The sequence below is a fragment of the Falco biarmicus genome, chromosome 4 (genome assembly GCF_023638135.1).
Source record: "Falco biarmicus isolate bFalBia1 chromosome 4, bFalBia1.pri, whole genome shotgun sequence".
NCBI lineage: Eukaryota > Metazoa > Chordata > Aves > Falconiformes > Falconidae > Falco > Falco biarmicus.
The window spans coordinates 31,439,266-31,459,592 of NC_079291.1; the positions used below are offsets into that span (position 1 = coordinate 31,439,266).

At 35.2% G+C, this 20,327-nt stretch overlaps 1 protein-coding gene across 2 annotated transcripts in view; it reads left to right on the forward strand.

The window, feature by feature from the left end:
• Positions 1 to 20,327, forward strand: part of DGKB (diacylglycerol kinase beta) — a 363,521-nt gene that overhangs the window by 202,871 nt on the left and 140,323 nt on the right. For both annotated transcript variants that reach the window (XM_056338458.1, XM_056338459.1), the window contains one exon: positions 16,551 to 16,615. In XM_056338458.1, the coding sequence (XP_056194433.1) occupies positions 16,551 to 16,615 (65 nt within the window). The remainder of the gene's footprint in view (positions 1 to 16,550; positions 16,616 to 20,327) is intronic.

The window sequence follows — 20,327 nt, forward strand, 5'->3', positions numbered from 1 at the left end:
TCAGTGCAAACAAAAGGAAGCATTTCTCTATGCAGCATGTAATTAAACTGCAGAACTCCTCCAAAGGTGCTTGCACTGCATGGGCTCAAGAGACCATGAAATTCATGGAAGAGACATTCAGTAAGGACTATTCAACAGAGACCACTGGCCCTCAGAGAGTAATTCAGATTAGAAGGATCCTCTAGAGAGTCTCTAGAAAAACCTACTTTGAAGCAAGTCTACTCAGGTCAGTTTCCTCAGGGACTTCTCTAGTTAAATCTTGAATACCTCCAAGAAGGGAGATTCTACAGCCTGTCTGGGCAGTGTTTGACTAGTGTCTTGTCGCCTTTCATCCTATCACTGTGAATCTCTGATAGAGCCTGGCTGTCTTTTCTGCATCCTGTGATCAGGTAGCTGTAGACAGCAATAAAGTCTGCCATTAACATCTTTGAGGCTGAACGGGTGGCTTCAGCCTCAAGGGGCATGTGGTGCAGCCCCTGAACAGCTCGATGGCCCTCTACTGGACATGATCTAGTGCACCCATGTCTTTCTAGTAACAGATAATCCAGAACTGGACAACGTTCCAAATGCGGTTTCCAAAATGCTAGAAGAAAGGAGAACGGTCACTGCCCTGTGCGTGGTGGATACATTCTTGCTGATAGAGCCCAAGGTGCTGTTGGTTGCCTTTGCTGCAAGGGCACGCTGGTCACTCATGTTCAACTTACTGTCCACAAGGACCCCTGGATCCTTTTCTGCAGATCTGCTTCCCAGACAGCCAGCACCAGCTGGTGGTGTTGCACTGTTCCACCCCAGATGCAAGCCTTTGCATTTGCTTTTTTTTGACATTCAGGAGGTTTCTGTCAGCTCAGTTTCCAAGCCAATTTTTATTTGGAGGCTGAAAGAGTATTCTGAGTATCGTATCATTTCATGCTTGCCTTTCTAAATTTTGCCTCAAGAATCCTCTTGAAAACCTAATAGGAAACAAGACACTGGGACTAGATGGAGGTACTTTATAAGTTCTGCTAAGCTCTCTTAAAGAACAGGCATAAGTGCCTCCTTGTAGGTCTCTGGGTACCGAGTCAGTGAAGGAACTTTGCTGAAGACTGGAGTGAAGAGGACATAGTGGTATGGCCAGATATATTTGACTCATAAAACATGCTGGATTTTGAGTCAAGTTTTGAAGCACCTGGTAAGGTAGAACTTTGGGTATAGTTCTGGGGGTTCGGTTCTACTCTTCAGCTAAGCATCTGAAAGCTAGGTATTGTGGATTCTTATTGTAATCTAAGTTACTCAAAGAAAATAATTGAAAGACCTTTAAAGCAGAAATCTTAATGAGGGGAAAAATTGTCCTGCACAGACATTTAAAAACTCATATCAGTTTGTCAATAGCTTTACTTTCAGCTCTGAGTTGTTTCATTAGCTTGTCTGTTTCTGCTTTTTAGGTGATAATTTTATCATTTGCTTTGGACTTAGAGAGACTTGAATCTTTTCAAATTTGTTTCTTTAGGAGTGGGGGTGTGTATATATTTTTTCTCTTTTATATATACATTGCAGAGGTGCTAGTAGTGAAGTAGAAGAAAAGGATTTCTAGTGCCTGGAAAAAAATTCCCCCCCCCCCCCCCAAAAAAAAAAAAAAAAAAAAAGCAACCCATAAGCCATAGTATAAGCTATCCAATATATTCTCATATCAAAATATTTCTGTAATATTACAAAGAAAAAATATAAAAGAATAAAAATAGGTCAGCTCTGCATTTATAAGAAACTTTCTTCCTAATAAGTTTTCATTGATGGGAGACTTTTGAACATAAGCATCAGCCCATAGTCAAAACTGTAAGTTGGGCCTTAGTTCTGAATATATTTAAATTATTAAATTATTTCTTTATCAAAAGAAACGCAAATTATTGGGAATTTTTTTTCTTGAACAAAAATTTGAAAACCACACTCTTGGTCAAATGCAAGAAGCAAAGCACTTTTCAAGATAACATTGGCATGCCAAAAACCACCCAGGTCACCAACGCTATCTATTTTGCAGTAGTACAATGACCCTCATAGGAACAAAATCATCATTGCCATTAAGAAGTTAAGTTTTAGTTATATGACTGAATCTACAGTAGGAGGAAAGTGGCATAACCACAAAAATCTGAAAGCACGCCTATGCATGAAACTGAGTGATTGCATATTTGTCAGAAGTTTGTAAGGTAGATATGCTTAAAGGCCTCTAGTATTTCATCCATGCCAGGAATAATTAAAAAGAAGACTTTCACATGAATAATCTAAATTAATGTCATTATTTTTGTATTAGAAATTTTCATTACTTGTATATTATGCCTCCCAAGATGAGTGATACTAGACATTAGAAAAAACTGGTTTACATTGCAGTTAATAGTAGACTGTAGTTCTTAAAGGTGAGACTAGAAAAATTTGGTTTCAAAAGCAAGAAAAAAAAAGCAAGGCATTAGGTTAAATATTAATTCAAATGTCTACAATAATGGGTACATATGCTATTTAAGGAAGTCATTATTCTACTGTGTAGTCAACAAGAGTATCGATTAGAATTAATTCACTACAAAAAGTCTCCAATAATTTTTAACATAAGTTTTTCCTCTTTAACAGTACCCTGAAGCTTGTCTTTTTCGTGGTCAATTTAGCAACAAATTTGCAATTAATCATTTGTTGATTGCAATGAATGGTCTGTCGATAATATGCAGCTTACATTGCTAAAAGGGTTATACAGAGCTTTATTGTTTTCCTTTTGTCTTGGGAACACTTTGTCTAGCTGCGTTTCCTAGAATGGATTTTGAATAGATGTTTTGAAGTAACTCATGCCAGTTTTAAAGAGACACCACGGACTGCTCTGAGGGTATTAATCAAGATATGCCCTAACTTTCTTCTGACATTACAATATTTGGACATCTGTTCTGACTTCTTATATGTGAAGTAGGACACATTGGCATAAATGAAGGGTTTAATTATCTTAAATGTCATAACATTTGTTTGAATTACTTTGTGTAGATTTTAAAAGCTGAAATTGTAATCTTGATTTTTTATAGATTTCATTGTCCTTTCAAAAGACTATAAAAACGGAAGCCTTTTAAAAATTCCATCCATAATTCAGAAAGTATTATTTACAATTTTTGCAATTACACTGAAATTGCTGTAGATGATACTTTAGTAATTTCAAACAATATAAGTATTTTTACTGAAAGAAAACTAAGGACAAAAAATGCTTCTTATTCCAGAAACAGTGTTTTTGTCACAGATAATGTATAAATGAAGACCATTATGAAATGCCCCTTTGGGGAATGTTGACCATGGATTCATTTCTTTGGAAAGTCATGGCAGCTTAAACTGCAACTTTCATTTTGTGAGAAAAAAATGTCTGTTATGTTCCAAGTTGTCCTTAAAAGTGTGTCTCAATAGTATATTTCATGCATCTGGGTAGAAAATGGCTTTGAATACCATCTACATAACTGAAACTGAAAGAAAGATTAAATTCTGGCTTCAGACTTTTCCAGAAGTTTGGAAACATTTTGCTTGCACTGGTCTTTAAATTGCTGTCAGGGTTTAACCCTGGCCATCAACCAAGTCCGACACAGGTGCTCGCTCACTTCCCCACAGTGGGATGCCAGAGAGGATCGAAAGAGTACAAGTGAAAAAACTCATGTGTAGAGATAAAGACAGTTTAACAGGTAAAGCAAAAGCTGCACACATAAGCAAAGCAAACCAAGGAATTCATTCACTGCTTGCCATGGGCAGGCAGGTGCTCAGCCATCCCCAGGAGAGCCAGGCTGCATCATGTGTAACAGTTACTTGGGAAGACAAGCACCATAATGCCAAATGTCTCCCCCTTCCTCCTTCTTCCCCCAGCTTACATATACTCAGCATCATGTCATATGGTATGGGATACCTCCTTGGCTAGTTCAGGTCAGCTGTCCTGGCTGTGTCCCCTCCCAGTTTCTTGTGCCCCTCCAGCCCTTTCGCTGGCAGGGCCTTAGAAACTGGAAAGTCCTTGACTTAATATAAACATCACCCAGCAACGACCAAGAACATCCGTGTGCTGTCAACATTGTTCTCACACCAAATCCAAAACACAGCACTGCACCAGCTGCTAAGAAGAAAATTAGCGCTATCCCAGCTGAAACCAGGACAATTGCATAAGTTTTCATAGGCTTTAATTGTTCATTAGCAAAACTAAAACACTAGCAAAAGTAGAATTTAACTGATTTACATTGCCCTTATTAATGCTAATATTATACAAAGTAGTTATAACCATTAAAATGTTCTTGCTTCTAGATAACTTCTTATGTCATATGAATGTGATATTTATGCTTGAGTAAAAGTTAATATTAACTACATTTGTCTTAGCTATAATTAGAAGGATTACTTATTACAAACATTGGCGAGACAAGTGTCTGCTTACTGTGCAGCAAATTTGGGAATACTAGCTTGTCATTTTGTATTGATTACATTATTTAAGTAGCTGAGCAAAGCGGCACTTTACAAACAGGTGCTTTTTGATTTGCAAATCTAGGAGCAGCTTTCAGCCTACTGCATTGCTGGTTACAAGGTAAAAAGTTGAAGGATGATTTGATTAGGCTTTCATTTAGACCAAAAATTTATTTAGGACTTCTATCTCGTGAAACAAATTGAGTTATTGTTATCAAAAAACAGTGTGGTTTTCTGTGTAAAACACATTTATAGTGTAACTATCTGGCCTGGTTCAGAGGAACTGTCCCATTCAAGTTGTTTGCAATGAAATTTTATGGACCTGACTTTGAACATGTGCTTTAGTTGTCTCCCAAACTGACCTGCAGAAGCCAAAATCACTATATCAGCAGATTTTCAAAATTACAAAGCTCTCTAGTCATGTGTTAAAAATGTGATATACGTGCAAAGAAAAGTATAGATTGGCCTTTCTGCATATTTATAATACCTCTTTTGCACATACGTGGTTTCACATTCTGTGGCTCATCTGAAATGAGACCATTATTTCAAGAGATACTGGCTTCAGAGAAGAAAGAAACTAAAGAATTTATTTTCCCACCCTACTTGTTCCTGCCTCTGCATACAGCTTGCTGCACCCTTAGTTTGATCGTTGGGGAGTAAATCTGTAAACTACATAATTAATTCGGGGAATTGTACCCTAGTATTTAGTGTAAACAACTTAGCCTTCTGCAAAACTTCATCTGTTTTGGAAACCCTGAGTAAATGGGACTTACGCAAGGAGGTTTTATGCAGACATAGAATCCTCCCAAACAATTTTAGACTGAGAATAGGATACTGGTATAATATATTCAAAGTTACCATGAAAGCCATAAGTTGCTAAACAACCATGACGCACTGAGCCTGTCCAGATGGTTAAGCAAAAAGCATTATGCAAGTGCACACTTGAGAGGGGGGATTTTTTTGCTGGAAAATTTGAGGAATTTATCAGTTGCACTCATCATACACTTCTCTAGACTTTTTCACTAGTCTTCTGCAAACTTGGATCTATGGCATGGGAAAGGCAACAAAAACATTTCTTCAGCCCTCTCTGAAGGATCAGTCCAGCACTTCTAAAGCAATTTGGACATTTTTATTTCTTGGGTTCAAAATTCTGTATGTGTGAAATCATAACAAAGGGCTTTAGTGCAGTTTCCAGGGGTTTCTCCCACATCAAGAATGGTTTTATTTTTATTTTGCTGGGAGATTGCTTAATAGTGAAAAATATAATGGGTAGTTTCTAAAGTTGCTGGGTGTTTTTTCCTTTTCAGTTGAAGCCAATTTTAACTGTGTGTTAGTTTTGTTTAAAAATGTTTACAGTTCTAAATTATTAGTGATTTCAGTACAAAAATAATAACTTTTGTTGTTGTCCCTGAGTATCAACATTCTGATAATAATCTGTGATTTATTCCCTTTATACCCTTATAATAGAACCTCTCTGTGGAATACATATTTAACCTCAAAGCCTTTTCATGTCCAGAGACTACAAATATAGGTACTGCATAACCTCAGTGTGCCATATGCTGGGTAGATCATCTCTGTACAATGTTTTACATAGCTAAATTGTTTATTCAAATCAGGTATAGAGAAAGCTTTATCTATTTCAGGAGGAAAATATATGTGAATCAGTTTTTCAAAATTTGACTACACCTACCATAAAGACACAGTCCTGTTTGGACATATTTTAACACTTTTCCATATATCCAAATACTAAGTTGAGAAAAGGCTTTTCATTCCATAAGCCATAGCATGCTTTATGATTTTTTGGAATGCAGGATTTTATATACTCATACAGAATACCTTTTTCAGCCCCTAAATGCTCAGTAAGATGACATCAAGTTCCAGTTTTTAGTCTAGTTTGCATTTCAGATAGGCATCACTGCAGAACCTAGGTTTTACTTAACTTGAGATCAATGCTAGCAAACACTGTTTATATGAACTAATTATATTAATTTTTTTGAATACCAGGCATATTTCAGAGAATATTAACCTACTCTTTTCATGGAAATACTGGTCATTGCCATTTGGTATGTGATTTGGTTTTGCTTTCCAGGAAGGAGTCTGACCACTTGCACTGTTTATGAAGACTAGTGTGCATTCACCTTTAAAGTTACGAATTTGAGTAACAGTAGCAAAAAACCCCAATGTGTGATCAAGTTGATCTACTAGGGTCTAATCTGTTCAGTCTAATATCTTTATGACCAGTTTAATTTCATTGTTTCTGCAGTACCCTTTTAGATACTCATAGAAACCATTCTGGTGGGGGTAGCCTTGGTATGAATAACTTACTCATAATCTTGGAATCTAGCTCATAATTCTTGGAAGCTTCTCAGCTGCACAGTTATTTTAAAGCTACCTGATAAATAGCTTTGTCTCACTTTTGATACAAAACTCTTCTGCCATTTTCCCTGTGACCTCACTGCTGTAAGGCAGTCTGGCTCTTTTGCATTTGCTGTGAGTACTAGGGAAAACCAGGCCATGTGTAGATACTTCCATTAGACTCTTCTGCTGCTTCTTTAGAACTTGAAAGCCCTCGAAGGCTGTACAAATATTTCATATGCTTAAACACTTGAAAAGAGTAAGATACCTCTTGCTCTTCCCCCATCTTGCTCTTCCCCCACCAAGGCAGCATTGCCTAGAGCCTACAAGCATGCTCTTTGGTTGCTGATATTGCCTTCCCACAGCTGTCTCATACTTTGACAGACCCTTAAGGTCTGTACTGGATCCCAGGTGCTTACTGGTATGAGGATGTGGCCTAGATTAGTAGGGGCGAAAGGAGGAAGGAAGCTTCAAGCAACCCCTGTAGAAGCCTGTGTGGAAATTAGGAAGTTTATACACTTTGCCAGGACTGCAAACCAAGATGTATCAGCAAATGATGGCAAGAACTGAAGGCCAAAGGACAAAATATCCTTGCAAATGTCACCCACTCAAACTGTGGACGAAAGAGTTTGCCCTCAGGACATGGCACTACTGTGGACTTGGTATGTAGTCATTTAGATGTTACATCAGGCATTTGGCAGTGAGAACTTGGGTTTCTTTCCATATTGGAATATTCTACAGCTGCTCATTTCAGAACAGCTTATGGAGTAATTAGGATTAAGACTGCATGAAAGGTTGGCAACATAAAATTGTGGAGGACCATAACTCAAAAACAAACAAACAAAAAAACCCAACCCCTATGCTTGAGTTTTTTTGTGCTTCGCAACTAACAGCATTTGAGCCTAAGCAGTCCTAAATTCCATGAGAGAAAACAGCTTGTTCTGCCATTCCAGATACTTTGCAACAAGTGTTTAAATAGCAGGCTGCAGTGGAATATATATATAAAAAAACAACTAAGGAGCAGAAGCAAGGGGGAAAATTAATATCATAATCATACAAGCAGGATTGATTGTATTTTTGGGGGTGGCTGGGTGGTGGGGTTCTGGTGGTGGTGGTGAAATCCCAAGTGAAAACAAGGGCATTTAGGCCAGTACATTGTTGATGGATTTTATATCTGAATGTCTAGCCTTATTACCCAGGTAAATTTGGAGATGGTGGAAACAATATGTCTGAGAAAGGTGGTTATGTAGACATGTACATGTTAACCATCCTTTTTTAGGGCAGAATACCCCAGAAGTTTGGCTCATTTACCACAAGTCAAATGGAGAAGATGGTGAAGGTGAAGAATGTCAATGATAATGCAATTAGAAAAGGCAAACAGGGCAACCATGTAATCTTTCCAAAGAAAAATCTTGACCCAAATGAAAAACACTTTAAAATGGAAGTCAGTCAAAAGGAGATGAAGAAAAGCTGTGTGTGGCAGCTGTATGTCTGCTTAGTTGTAAATAACACAGGTGAACGAAAACCCAAGAAAATAATGTAGGATTCAGAAAATGTTCTGATTGATGCAACACAAAAATAAATGCAGATACTGAGCAAAAGTCAAAAAAGTTGCTTTTAGACCTCTAAGAAAGAGTAAAGAGGGTATATAAAATATGTGAGGGAGAGGACCTGAAAAAGTTTGACGTGAATCAGTGAAGAGAGAGAGAGAACATCTGTAGATAAATAATCTTAGCATCTAGCCCTAATTTATGAGTATGTTGGGGTTTTAATAAATTAATATTTTTTGTCCCATAGGGAAGATAATAAATAATATACAAAAATCTAAATTTCAAATTGAAAGTATAATGATTGAGGAAAACAGTGACCTTTTTCAATTAAGAGAAAAATATTCTTTCAGAGTGTAAATCAATGAGAGATGTTTCAGTGGTTTGCATACTTCTTATAAAATAAATATCTGCTATGGAAACAAATGAATAACATAAATATGTATTAAAATTATAAGGCTCTGTTGCCAAGGCTTTGACTAACAAGTTATGGGAAGTTGCTAAGGAGAAGTCAGGTAAACATTTATTATTTGATCCCTATCAAGCAAATAAGCATATAAAATAGGTGGTGATACAAGTTTTGGCTTGAACCCCAGTGAAGGACTGCTCAAACTGTTGCATTTCAAGCATAGTTTCATAAAGTTAGGAAGCTAGATGTGCTCAGCTTCTTGTATGATTAACAAAAGATTTCCAAATGATGATCCAGAACAGAAGCTTGTCTATGTGCCTTTTGGAAGAACCTTTCCAAAGAGCTTTGTTTTTACTTTTAAGCATACTGGGAGGATAGAAAGATCATCCTGCCAGTTTAGGTGCCTAAATTTAGCCCCTGAGAATACTACTCTAATGACAACTTAAAGCTCAAAATGAAAATAACCAAAAGGTTTTGATTTTTTGTGTGTACATGTTTTGGTGGGTTTTTTTGTTAGGACAGTGTTTGAAGACCATAAATAAGTTGACTTTAGTTTTTCTAGACACTGCACAAGCCATTATTCTTTATCCCAAACATGCCTTTTTCTTTATGTTAAGTTTTTAGTGTGATGGCAATAATTATTATTTCACAAAAAGCCTGCTTAGTAGTTGATTTTTTGGGGAGAATTACTTTTCTTTCTGCAGAACTGCAAAGGCACTGGGCATAAAAAGTCTAGGCATTCCTTTCAAGGTGGACAGGCTCTTAATGTAAACTGTTTCTGTGCCTTTTACTGAAGGTATCTGTGAGCCATCACTGTGTGTTTCTGAAGAGCAGCTAAAGCAACACAGCCAATTCCACTGCATTGCATTGCTTATATTGACTTTCAATCTTAGCTGTGTCCTTGACTGTGTTATTCTCAAACTCATTGTGCAGGATAATTTGGGACAATTTCAACATAGTTCTCCATCAGCAGTTATCAGAAATGCTACTAAAGGTTTACCACAGAGATCTTTCTAATATAAAAGATATTTAATACACTGTCTATATGGCTAAGTTGGCTAATTGCCATGTGATCACTTTTTTTCTTCTCTTTTTAGTGACCACATAAACACTCTGCATGGATCTAGAAGAACCCTTCTCTAGTTACAGTAAATTTAGGGTGGCCAAATATAAAGAAAGGAAAATGTGCTCAGTAACACAGTGTATCCTCGGCAGAACTCATCTTACAAGAGTACATGAGTTCTGTATTGTATTGGGTCATGGGGCAAAGTTTGCTATAGTCATCTAGTCTGATAATAATCTTATCTCACAGTCATCTTTGATGGGCCTTGAATGTGATTAGTGAATTTGATTATGATAGAGACATAGAAATTTAGTATTAGTTTCTTAATAGTAAAATAGCTCCTCAAAGAAAGTCCTTGAGATACTAGTACAAAGGTTTCTCTTACAGGACTGGCCCCTGGACCTGTTCCTACACAGCTGGGACATGTGGTTACCCTATATGAATTGATCAATAGTAAATTGTGATTAGTCATTTTGTGTAGGTGTAAACATGTTATAGAGTTATACATAGGCAGAACATAGGAGTGGGTTGTGGTTTATTTTTGCAAACACATCTTTTCCTGCAAAATGGCTTCTACTTTGTGTCTGTGTGAAACATTCTAGTACCAAATTACAGATATATATAATGTCAGAAACTCAACAGGGATTTCATTTTGAATGAAAAGGGAAAGGAAATACGCTTACATTTGAAGGCCTGTTCCAAATACTTTGTTCAAATTTCCAGCTATACCATCCTCTGGTCTTTTGCCTGTCATTTATAAATACTGTGGTTACTGATGTTTCATCCTGGGTTTAGAGACAGTACCTACTTAAATGAGTATTTAAAATATGAACTGTCACTTGACAGTAATACATATACAGCTGAAATGTATTTAAACGTGACCATCAGAGAGCTGGGTGTCAAGAATATCACAAAATTATTCACATTATCTTGATGGTTTCTGTGGTTTTCTTGGAAAACCAGGAACACAAGTTTCTTAGATATTTATTATTTTCAGATTTTTTCTTACTAAGAAGAATTATCAGTATCTTTTAGCAAACCTGCATCAAAAAGATCTTGAGATCTCCTCTTGCTCTGACCTTCTCAAGCTATTATCTTCCTCAGACATACTGGCTTGGAATACCAGTAGAAACTAAGATGACTATAGTATCTAGTGTTTCACAAAAAAAAAAAAAAAGTATTAATGTTTTTTGTTTTTTTTTAATGATATCTTACTTTGTCTTTCAGATTAATGTGTAATTTAATCAAAAACACCTGGGAGTCAAATATGAAATGACAGCTTGATTCAAGAGTACTTTTTTCTAGACTTGTTCCTCTAATGGTTCAATACTAGCCATATTGTTTGCTTATCTGAGACTTTTGATTATTACAGGGTAGGACGTGTTAAAACAAAGGATGCATCTATGTTTTTTGCTTTTTGTGTGCATGTGCAGAAAGTGGAATGCATAACCGTAAGGATGTTTGTTTATCCAGAAAATAATTTTTAGTCTTAAGCCACTACAGCAACCTTTTTTAATCTATTTGTAATGATACTTTTTGTACATCTGTATTATTCCACATTAATAACTGATGTGAGCTAACTGGTTGTACGGGTTAGATTTGCATTCTGATCCAAAGATTACAGGTTGCTGAATTATCCCTTAAGCTTCCTAGCCTTGTGGATCCATTAAGCCTTAATTAAAGAAACATCTTAGAAAAAAATAATCATACCATTTATATCCAAAGAACATGCACATTGGTCATTTGTTTGTTCACCAGCATAAAAATTATTATTTAATGGAAATTTTAATCACAGCAAGCTTATAGATAGATATATATTAAATGCATTAATCTTTCTATAAGGTTATTCACAATGTATAAGGTTACTCCTCTGAAAAGTCTGCTTCAGATTGCTTTCCGGTAATGCTAATACCCATTAAAAAGATGAATATATATGTGTGTAAGTCAATCATAAGGTATTAAAGAGGTGTAGCAACTTAAGCTTCTTTTCTTCTTGGCAGGTCACTTTGAGAAATGTCCTAGTTCAATTAAAATATTTTTTCCATTTCCTAGGAGTAGATTCAGATATGCTCTGTCTGTTCTCTATCTTGTCTTCACTGTCAGGATTTAAAACAAACCTGAGTGAGATATAAGAAGGATAGTCCAGCTACTTCAGACTCCGAACAGGTTCAATTTAAGGGTGTTCATCATGCTTATGTCCAGGTTGAATATTTGGGAGATATAGATGTACATTTTTTTAAGGGTCTGTTTACAATTCTGTAGAATTTAAACCGGGATAAACTGCATTTTGTGTTCTTGAAACACCCATTCCTTCATCTCTGCTTTAAAAACACTACAGCAGTGAAACCATCTAAACTAGACAGGCATACAGAAGAGAACAAGGTGTGGTAGGTTTTTTCAGATTAGAATGGTCATACTGTGAAATGAAAGTTCAGAGAAAACATCATAATCTAGGCTATTGTTATATATTGCATATGACATGTAAATGACTAAAAATATTGTGTATTTTAAAAAAAGTATTTTAGAATACTAGCATACAACTCAAATATTCATGTAATATTCTCAGAAACACACTAATTAGTTACTTGGTTCTGCTTCAAATGCTCTGTATTCAGCATTACTTTGTGCACCAGCATTGATTTTAATGCAGAAGTGTTCCTGAAAAAAAAATAATCTCCAATCTTGGGTGCTTTGGTGAAAAATGTTACAATGCTTTAGGTATAAAATGAGCTTTGTGACTGAAGCATGGGTGTAATGAAAGGTGCTAGATTCATATTACAGTGATCCTATAAGATCTTTCTCCTCCTTTCACCTTGCAACAGGCCTGACAGCATTGTGTCTCCTCAGATTATTGTTAATAATAAAGCTCTTGCAAATTTTAGGCATATTTGTGTGTACTTGTGTTACTTTTAAAAGCAGAAAATATTTAGATTCAGATAATACTGCTGGAAAACTATTTCAGACTAGGACACATAAATTTATTAATAAAAAATTAATAAATAATGCCCACAGGTTATATTAATTATAGACCAGCATCTGACTGGCAAATGACCTTTCTAAAAAACCTGTTCATCACAAAGCACATGAGTTTGCTTCACTGACTCCTTGGGTTTCTCTTTTACATCAATTTTATTATAAAATACGAAAATAATTTCTCATATTTTACTGGCCATGCAAAATACCAGGTACCGGGAAAGGTCAGCATATTAAGGTGACAATATGCAAACAGTATTTGACTTACTGTGTATGTGTATATTGCTCTGTTTCTCAGTATAGTTAATCAGGTGATTTTAATATAGTTTGTGACACAAATAATAAATTAATTGTCTACTGGTCTAACAATGATTTTATCCTCTGATAAGGTTGGGCTAGATGCCTCATTATGAAATAGCTGAATGAAGTCTGCTAAAATGAATCAAATATCAAACGTAGCCAAAACAGCTCACAGTGAAGGACCCTCTGCTCTCCTCATCCAGAAATACAAAATTTTTAATGGTTGTTCCTCAGGATTCAGGGATGGCATCTGGTAATTCCTACAGCTCTCAGAAGACAGAACATGCATTCCTCCCCATTCTCAAGTTCCCATTACTTTCATTTTTTCCCATTGTTTTTAATTTATTTATACTAGTCTATATGCTACTATCTTAACAAATAAAAGATTGTAGACTTTTGGAAAACAGAAAACTCAGTGTAGTTTTTTCTTTTTTAATCTTTTCTTCCTCCCACCCCGCCATAGAACAAAGGTTTATTTTGCTAACATGCAACCCACATGGGCTGGTTTAAGATTTTCCTATACCATGGAGTTATGGCTGGGAAGTGGTCCTTCTGCTAGGGAATCTAAAGACTCTGTTCATTGGAATGAATTAAGGGTTTAAAAAGCAGTTGGGCAGTATAAACTGAAGAGAGCTGTAGTGCCTCCCCAACTTCTGAGCGTATCTGTGTGTAGTTACTACTCTAGTTTACAGTCTCCATTAATAAAAAATAGCCTTTTAACAATTTTTTATTATTTTTTAATGAAATATTCTGACATCTGCCTGTCTTGTATTCTGCCTGTCAAAATGAGCTTTGTGTATTACTTTTTTTACCTCTCATCTCATTAAGTTAGTTGATCCATTTTGGAATCAGAAAATGTTCAGGCAGGGGAAAATTTTGATCAAGTCAACCTTGCATGGAAACAACTGCCTGTTTGCCATCTGCAGTGGGCATTGATCCCTAGCTTGTTTGTGCCTTACATTTGTTATGCATGAGTAAGCACATTAGCCTTTTCATTTCATTCATTAGACAGTTAGTCCTTGATTAGTGTTTCCTAGTTTCTGTCAAATATGCTGCTACTCTCCTATTCATTTTGTCTTGGGTCTCTCTTTTGCTTCAGTGTGTAGAAAATTAAAGGTTAACTACAACAGTAGTCCTTTTATTTCTTTTTCATATAGAACTTGCTAACAAATATACTTTTCTAATGTTGGCACATCTAATGTGGGATAAAGTATGAATGATGGGTCTTTCTAAAGTTAACAGAGTTATTACTTTAGTTCAGCTGGCAGGCTTTCTTTAGAAGTGTGATGTCTCAGGGTTTACTGTCAGCTTTATTTCATCTGTCTCTGAGAACTGTGGGATCTCCTGGATACTTGTGGATATTTGCCTTATAAAATTACACATAAAAATAAATGTAAAATAATGATGAGTGCAGTTTGGGAATATAGAGCTAAAAGTTTCACGTGACAGTTTGGATGACAGGACAGAACAATAAGGCATTTCATGACCAACACCAGCCCATTCACTAGGGATTTTTGCTGTGTTTTCCTCAAGGAACAGCCAAACGTTAATTGACAATTCTATTCTTAAAGATAATAGAAAAATAAATAAGTAATGGTAATGTGCATAAAGCAACTAACTATGTTCATCTTTAGAAACTTTGTAACAGGGTCATGAATACAAGTATTTTGATGGAGTCAATACATTTAGTGATAACACTTACATATTTCATTTGATCAGGGATCACAAGTTTTGCCTAAAAATACTATGCTATGCGATATCCTTATGTAGGGTGAGTGTGTGTAAAGTATTATGACTTATGTACTGCTTTTTTATTCATAATCTTAATTTATTTAAATATCAATCTATCTGAACAATTTTATCTTTGCTGTGATATTAAAGTTTATATATTTTTTTTAATACCCTTGAGTTAATAAACCAAACCTTGAAGATCGGACCAGTCTGTTTTCCAGAGCGCGCCTTGCTTAGGACTCTAGTAAATAAAAAAACGATGTTAGACAAACAGTGTTGCAGCCGTGTTTGTTAGTGGGTACCTATATAGCTGCACTAAATGCTTGCTTGCTTATTTAAGATTTATATTACCATTGATTTTTTAAAAATAATGATTTTGAACAAAATATTATAGTCATGTTTAGAATCAGCAATAATATAAAATTTCAATAAAGTATTCAATTTGGGTCCCCCCCCCCCCAATTGTTAATTATCATTGTTTGAAAATCCCTGAAAATGTTGCTAGATACAGACTGCATATTGAATGTAATACTTCTCTCAGATTCTTTGGGTTTATATTTCCATAATCTTTTAAGCTGGTAAATGACATTTTTTGATATAAAAAATTAGTTGATTACAGTAATAGTTTTTTTTGTTGGTTTTGTCAAACTCTATTTACATGGAAACTCAAATTAATTTAAATTTCTTACTAGCTGAACTAACTCTTGTATTTATATTCTTATATATGCAGTATTTTAAAGCATAATTATAAAAACACAATCCAAATGAATTTTTCCGTGTTTCATATCTCCTGCAAGATGGAAGAGTTGGTAGATTGCGTACTCTCACACCTCATTTAATACATACATTAAAGGATGGAAAAAACTTTTTACGTTCTTAATTCCCAGTTTGTAAATTTTTAATGATTAGTATGTGAAATAAATATTACATGATCTGGAATGAGGAATACATTATTTTCATACCTGCAAAGGAGGTATAAATATGCTGTGAAAAGTGATTCTAGCACATTGGTTCCAAATATTTTCAGCAACATGCACCACCACAATGGTTTGATTTGTTTTAAAATGTTATACACATGTAAGTATTTCATACAGCTATTTCATTTCACATACACATTATTTAAATGTATAAACATAATTTACTACAATATTAAATGTTTTTATAAAATATATTTAATTAACAAGTGTCTTTAAAATGTAAATCCATTTTGTCTCCCATGTCATTTCACACCCTGACGTATAGCAAATGGGGCTTCTCATGGCATTTACTCCCATTTTCTACCAAATGTTACAGAAAGCTATTGAATTGCTGTATGCAAGTATCAAGCTGTATGCCTATCATGTAAATGCAGAATCTATCAGTCACTTTTACTAAAGTGACTGAACTAAAGATTTCATAGACTTTATTTAGCATTCCTACAAGAACTGCATGAGCTGTCTTACTGCAAACCTTCACCATATCTGGATGATACTTGCTGTATAGAAGTTGAAGACACTTTCAGTGAACATAACTGCAATGTCTGGTTTGCAGAAAAGAATAATAAGCAAATGTAATAAGTGATTAAGTTCAGATATATCCCATTCTTGGGTCAGTGTATCTGTAAACTTTCTAAGTGGTAGGAGTATTGCTCTAGTTAAAAATGACAGTTCACAAAGCACCTTACAAACAATATGCCTTGTTTACAGTTTGGTTCTCTGTTTTGCAGTTTTCCTGACATAATAGATTGTGGTTTTCTTTTTCCTGTTAGGATGCTTCAATTGCTCACAGATTCCATATCATGAGAGAAAAACATCCAGAGAAGTTCAACAGTAGGTAAGAATCTAAAAATATTTTCATAATAAAAGGTTCTTTCCATGTTGTTAAGGTATGTTCCATGAGGGGTTAAATTTTGCACATCCTTTAAAATATTGATTCTTATAAAAGAGAGGAAATTGATGCTTTTTATATTACGTATATACTCCCAGACTGCTTGTAGTGTAACTATTTTATATCTGGTATTTCAACTGAAATGAATAGCATTATAAATAAACTGTTCTCACATGTGAAATGTTTGACTTGTAAAACTACCATGGAGAAGATGATGCATTGTGGTATCTGAGGATCCCTGAATTGACACTTTGCCATTAGGCACTGAAGAACGCTTATTAGACAGCTGCAGATGGTGATCCTTATGTTTCATTCCCACATGCACACTGGTACATTGACAGGGGGCTTTTCCATATATACTCTTAGTAAGGGCAAGTGAATGCCATTTTACACATAAATGCTTTTATCATTAAACAACTTTGGATATGTAAAAAAGTCAGGAATGAGACTTTGCATCTGTTCCTTGTGTTGGTTTTTGAAATGTTATCTCAGAGCTTTTCTGGAGATTAAAAATGTATTACAACATGTGCTGTCAATTCACCTTCTTTCAATATCTGGTTTGTTAAGTAGATAATATTCATAACGCAGTGCTTATGTATGTCTCTTCTTATTTGGGTAACTTAGAACATAAGTTGTGATGGGTAAAAGCAACATTTCAGAAACTTTAATGAGCATTGAAAAGTATGTGGGGAGAGGAAAGTAAGATATGAAGTTATTTGGAATAAACAGAGAATATTGAGAAACAATTATTAACATAAGTGTTTTCTGATTGTCAGTCTACCCACAGACTTTTTTTTTTTTTTTAGTTTTCCATGGGGGTGACCTAGAAACTCTTGTGTAGATGCAAATCTTCATAGACTTTAGGATGATAAAATATGCTGTTTGTGCTGTCGTCTTAGAGCTGTACAGAATGATGTTTAAATATTTTCTAACTTCTTACTGTTTTCATGTTGAAAGTATGAATTTTACGTTTAACAGTCAGATGGGGACTTTTTTCTTAAATACTCAATCTGTTTAACATCTATGCAATGACATACTATAAACCTGAGTGTATGTCTCTTTTAAAGTTCCACAGTAGACATTGATTTTCTATGACCTCCTCCTCCTACCTCTGGTGCTTCTTATTCTGAAAGAATTATGCTATGAAAAGATCTGAACTCAAGCCTGATCTGCACATCCCAATGTATTATACTCATTCAGCAGGACTAGAGATATTGGACATTTAGCAAATGCAGATATTCTAGGCCCTGAAGATGAAGCTAGTTTATCAGTGGTCTTTCGGCATATTTTCAGCAGTTGGCAATTATAATTTATAAAAAGCTCAGCTAATAACATGAGTTTCAGATCAGATTTCATGTCACAATAAATCATATGTCATTAATAACATCTGCTAGCAGACTCACCTTGAAATTCATCTATATTTTAAGGAACCTGATGTTTCTAACATTATCTTAAGGAAATTAATTACAAAAATATATAGTTCCAGTCCCTATGTGCTTTGGTACTGTGATATTGAAAGAACTTGAAAAAAGCAATGATTCTCTGGGACTTGAAAGACTATTCAGAAAGATTATGGATTTCTAAAAAAGAACATAAAGACTTGACCAAAATAGTGTAATAGAGGCTGATGTTTTAAAATGTTTCTTCTTTTGTGTGGTGAGAAAAAACATCAGATTTCTATTTTTTTAAATAGGATTTTCCAGATGATGTTAGTTTACAAATAGTTTGTTCTACTAACAGTTGTTTGCATGTGGCAACACTCCGTAATATGTTGCAGCAACATTTTCATGCAGTGTGTGAAAATAAAAACCTTTTTCAGATGTCTGCTAAACCACAAGACTTAATTCACCAGACTCTGGAGTTTTCTGTGCAATCTAAATGATTTAGGATCAGCAAGTCCAACTCAAGTCAGATTCATAGTGGGCTCCATAGCTGATGGCACTTACTCATTTGAAAATCCTACATTGTCACATGCAAATATCTGTCGTGATTTAAAAAGCTAATTCTTTCACTGTTTTATGTTAATTTTCTCTTGCCTGGTTTTCCTAGGTTTGGAGCTCCCACAGCTATCATTCAGTTTTGTAAAGCCGGTCCTCACACTGAGGTTCTACTTTGAAAATGAACATGTAGAAAGTTTCCTCACTAAAGAGAAACTTTAAGTTTATACTGTGTGCAGAGGTCTTTTGAAATCCAAGGGTGTTGTATCTGCTTCAGTGAGTTAGGTTAAGTTGGGCGTTGGAGAAACTTTTGCATTATATCCTGGTAATGATCATGAAATTCATAAGGGCATTTCTTGACACTCATCCCAAGTTCCACATGTAGGTAGAGCATACCAATAGGGAAGCTCCTGATGTGTACTCCTGTGTGAAAACAGAATCTTTCTGTAGTTGTTTACCTTCTCAAAATGAAGATTAGAGCAAATCACAAGGCTTAGAAAGATGCTTTAATGACTACTAGCTGATATTGTGGAGTGCTTTGGAAGTAGGTGACTAATTATTACGAACTCTGACACATTTTGAAACTGAGCAGTGTTTATGGATTTTGGACACAAAGACTTTAGTATTACTGACTTACTCAGAAAGAAAGAAATCAACATGTGGATTTCTAAACTGCCTAGAGATGCACAGACATTTAGGTCTTTGGAATATCTAAGTTTAAATATGTGTAAATACTCATGAATTAAAAATCTACCTTATCTGTTGTTTCTTAAATCTTCAAATGACTTAGCAGCTACCTTATGACATTTCTTTTCAATGAAGCACCTGTTTGTTTCACTTTCTTATTAAATTGTAGTCAAGTCCCTTTATCAAAAGGGTCTTCTCTGTTCAGAAGCTTAAATTTCACTGAAAAACACTTAATATATTTCTTAATCACTTCAAAATGTTATACTTGTAAGCTTCAGTATGGAATGGCTCCATATTGTTTCCCAAATAAGGCTCAGCGTAAATGTCTAACAGTGATGTTAAAATATTCATTACTTGTTCCTAAAAATGGATCTGCAAGAGAAGAATTTGTCTTCTGGTGATGATCAAATAGAAAAGAATGGAAGTGAGAACACAGTAGCATCCTCACCTCTGTCAAAAGAATGAATCCTAGTATGCCATTTTAAATAATCGTATCTTATGATCATTAGCTGATGTTATCAAAAACCAGTGCTGACATTGCATTAAGATTTAAATGTGATCATAAAACCCAGAATCTCAGCTGTCACATTACCCACTGCACAGGTCTGAAGTGCTGAGAACCCCGTGCTTGAGAAAGCCAAGTTCACTTCCCAGCATCTCCAGTTTAAGAGTAGGGTCAGATTTTCTGCTTTCAGTGTAGAAGGGCTGAGTTAACCCCAGGAGGGAGAAAACTTGCAAAAAACAGCATTTCAAGTAACAGTATCATTAAACTAGGACATACTGTTGAAATAACGATTCAGTTAGGCCAAAATGCCCTGCAGGGAGATCTGTGTAAACATCATAGACTCGATGCTGGGAATAACAGATGTATGAGTTATGTGACTGGAATATATACAGGGAAACAAAGAATACATTCAACAAAAAATAATTCACATTGATATTAACTATTCTAAAATAATATTCAGTTAACTTAGGCATGCTAATTTGACTCTCTGGCACCCTGTAGCATAAAAGATATTTCTTTGTCTCAGTAA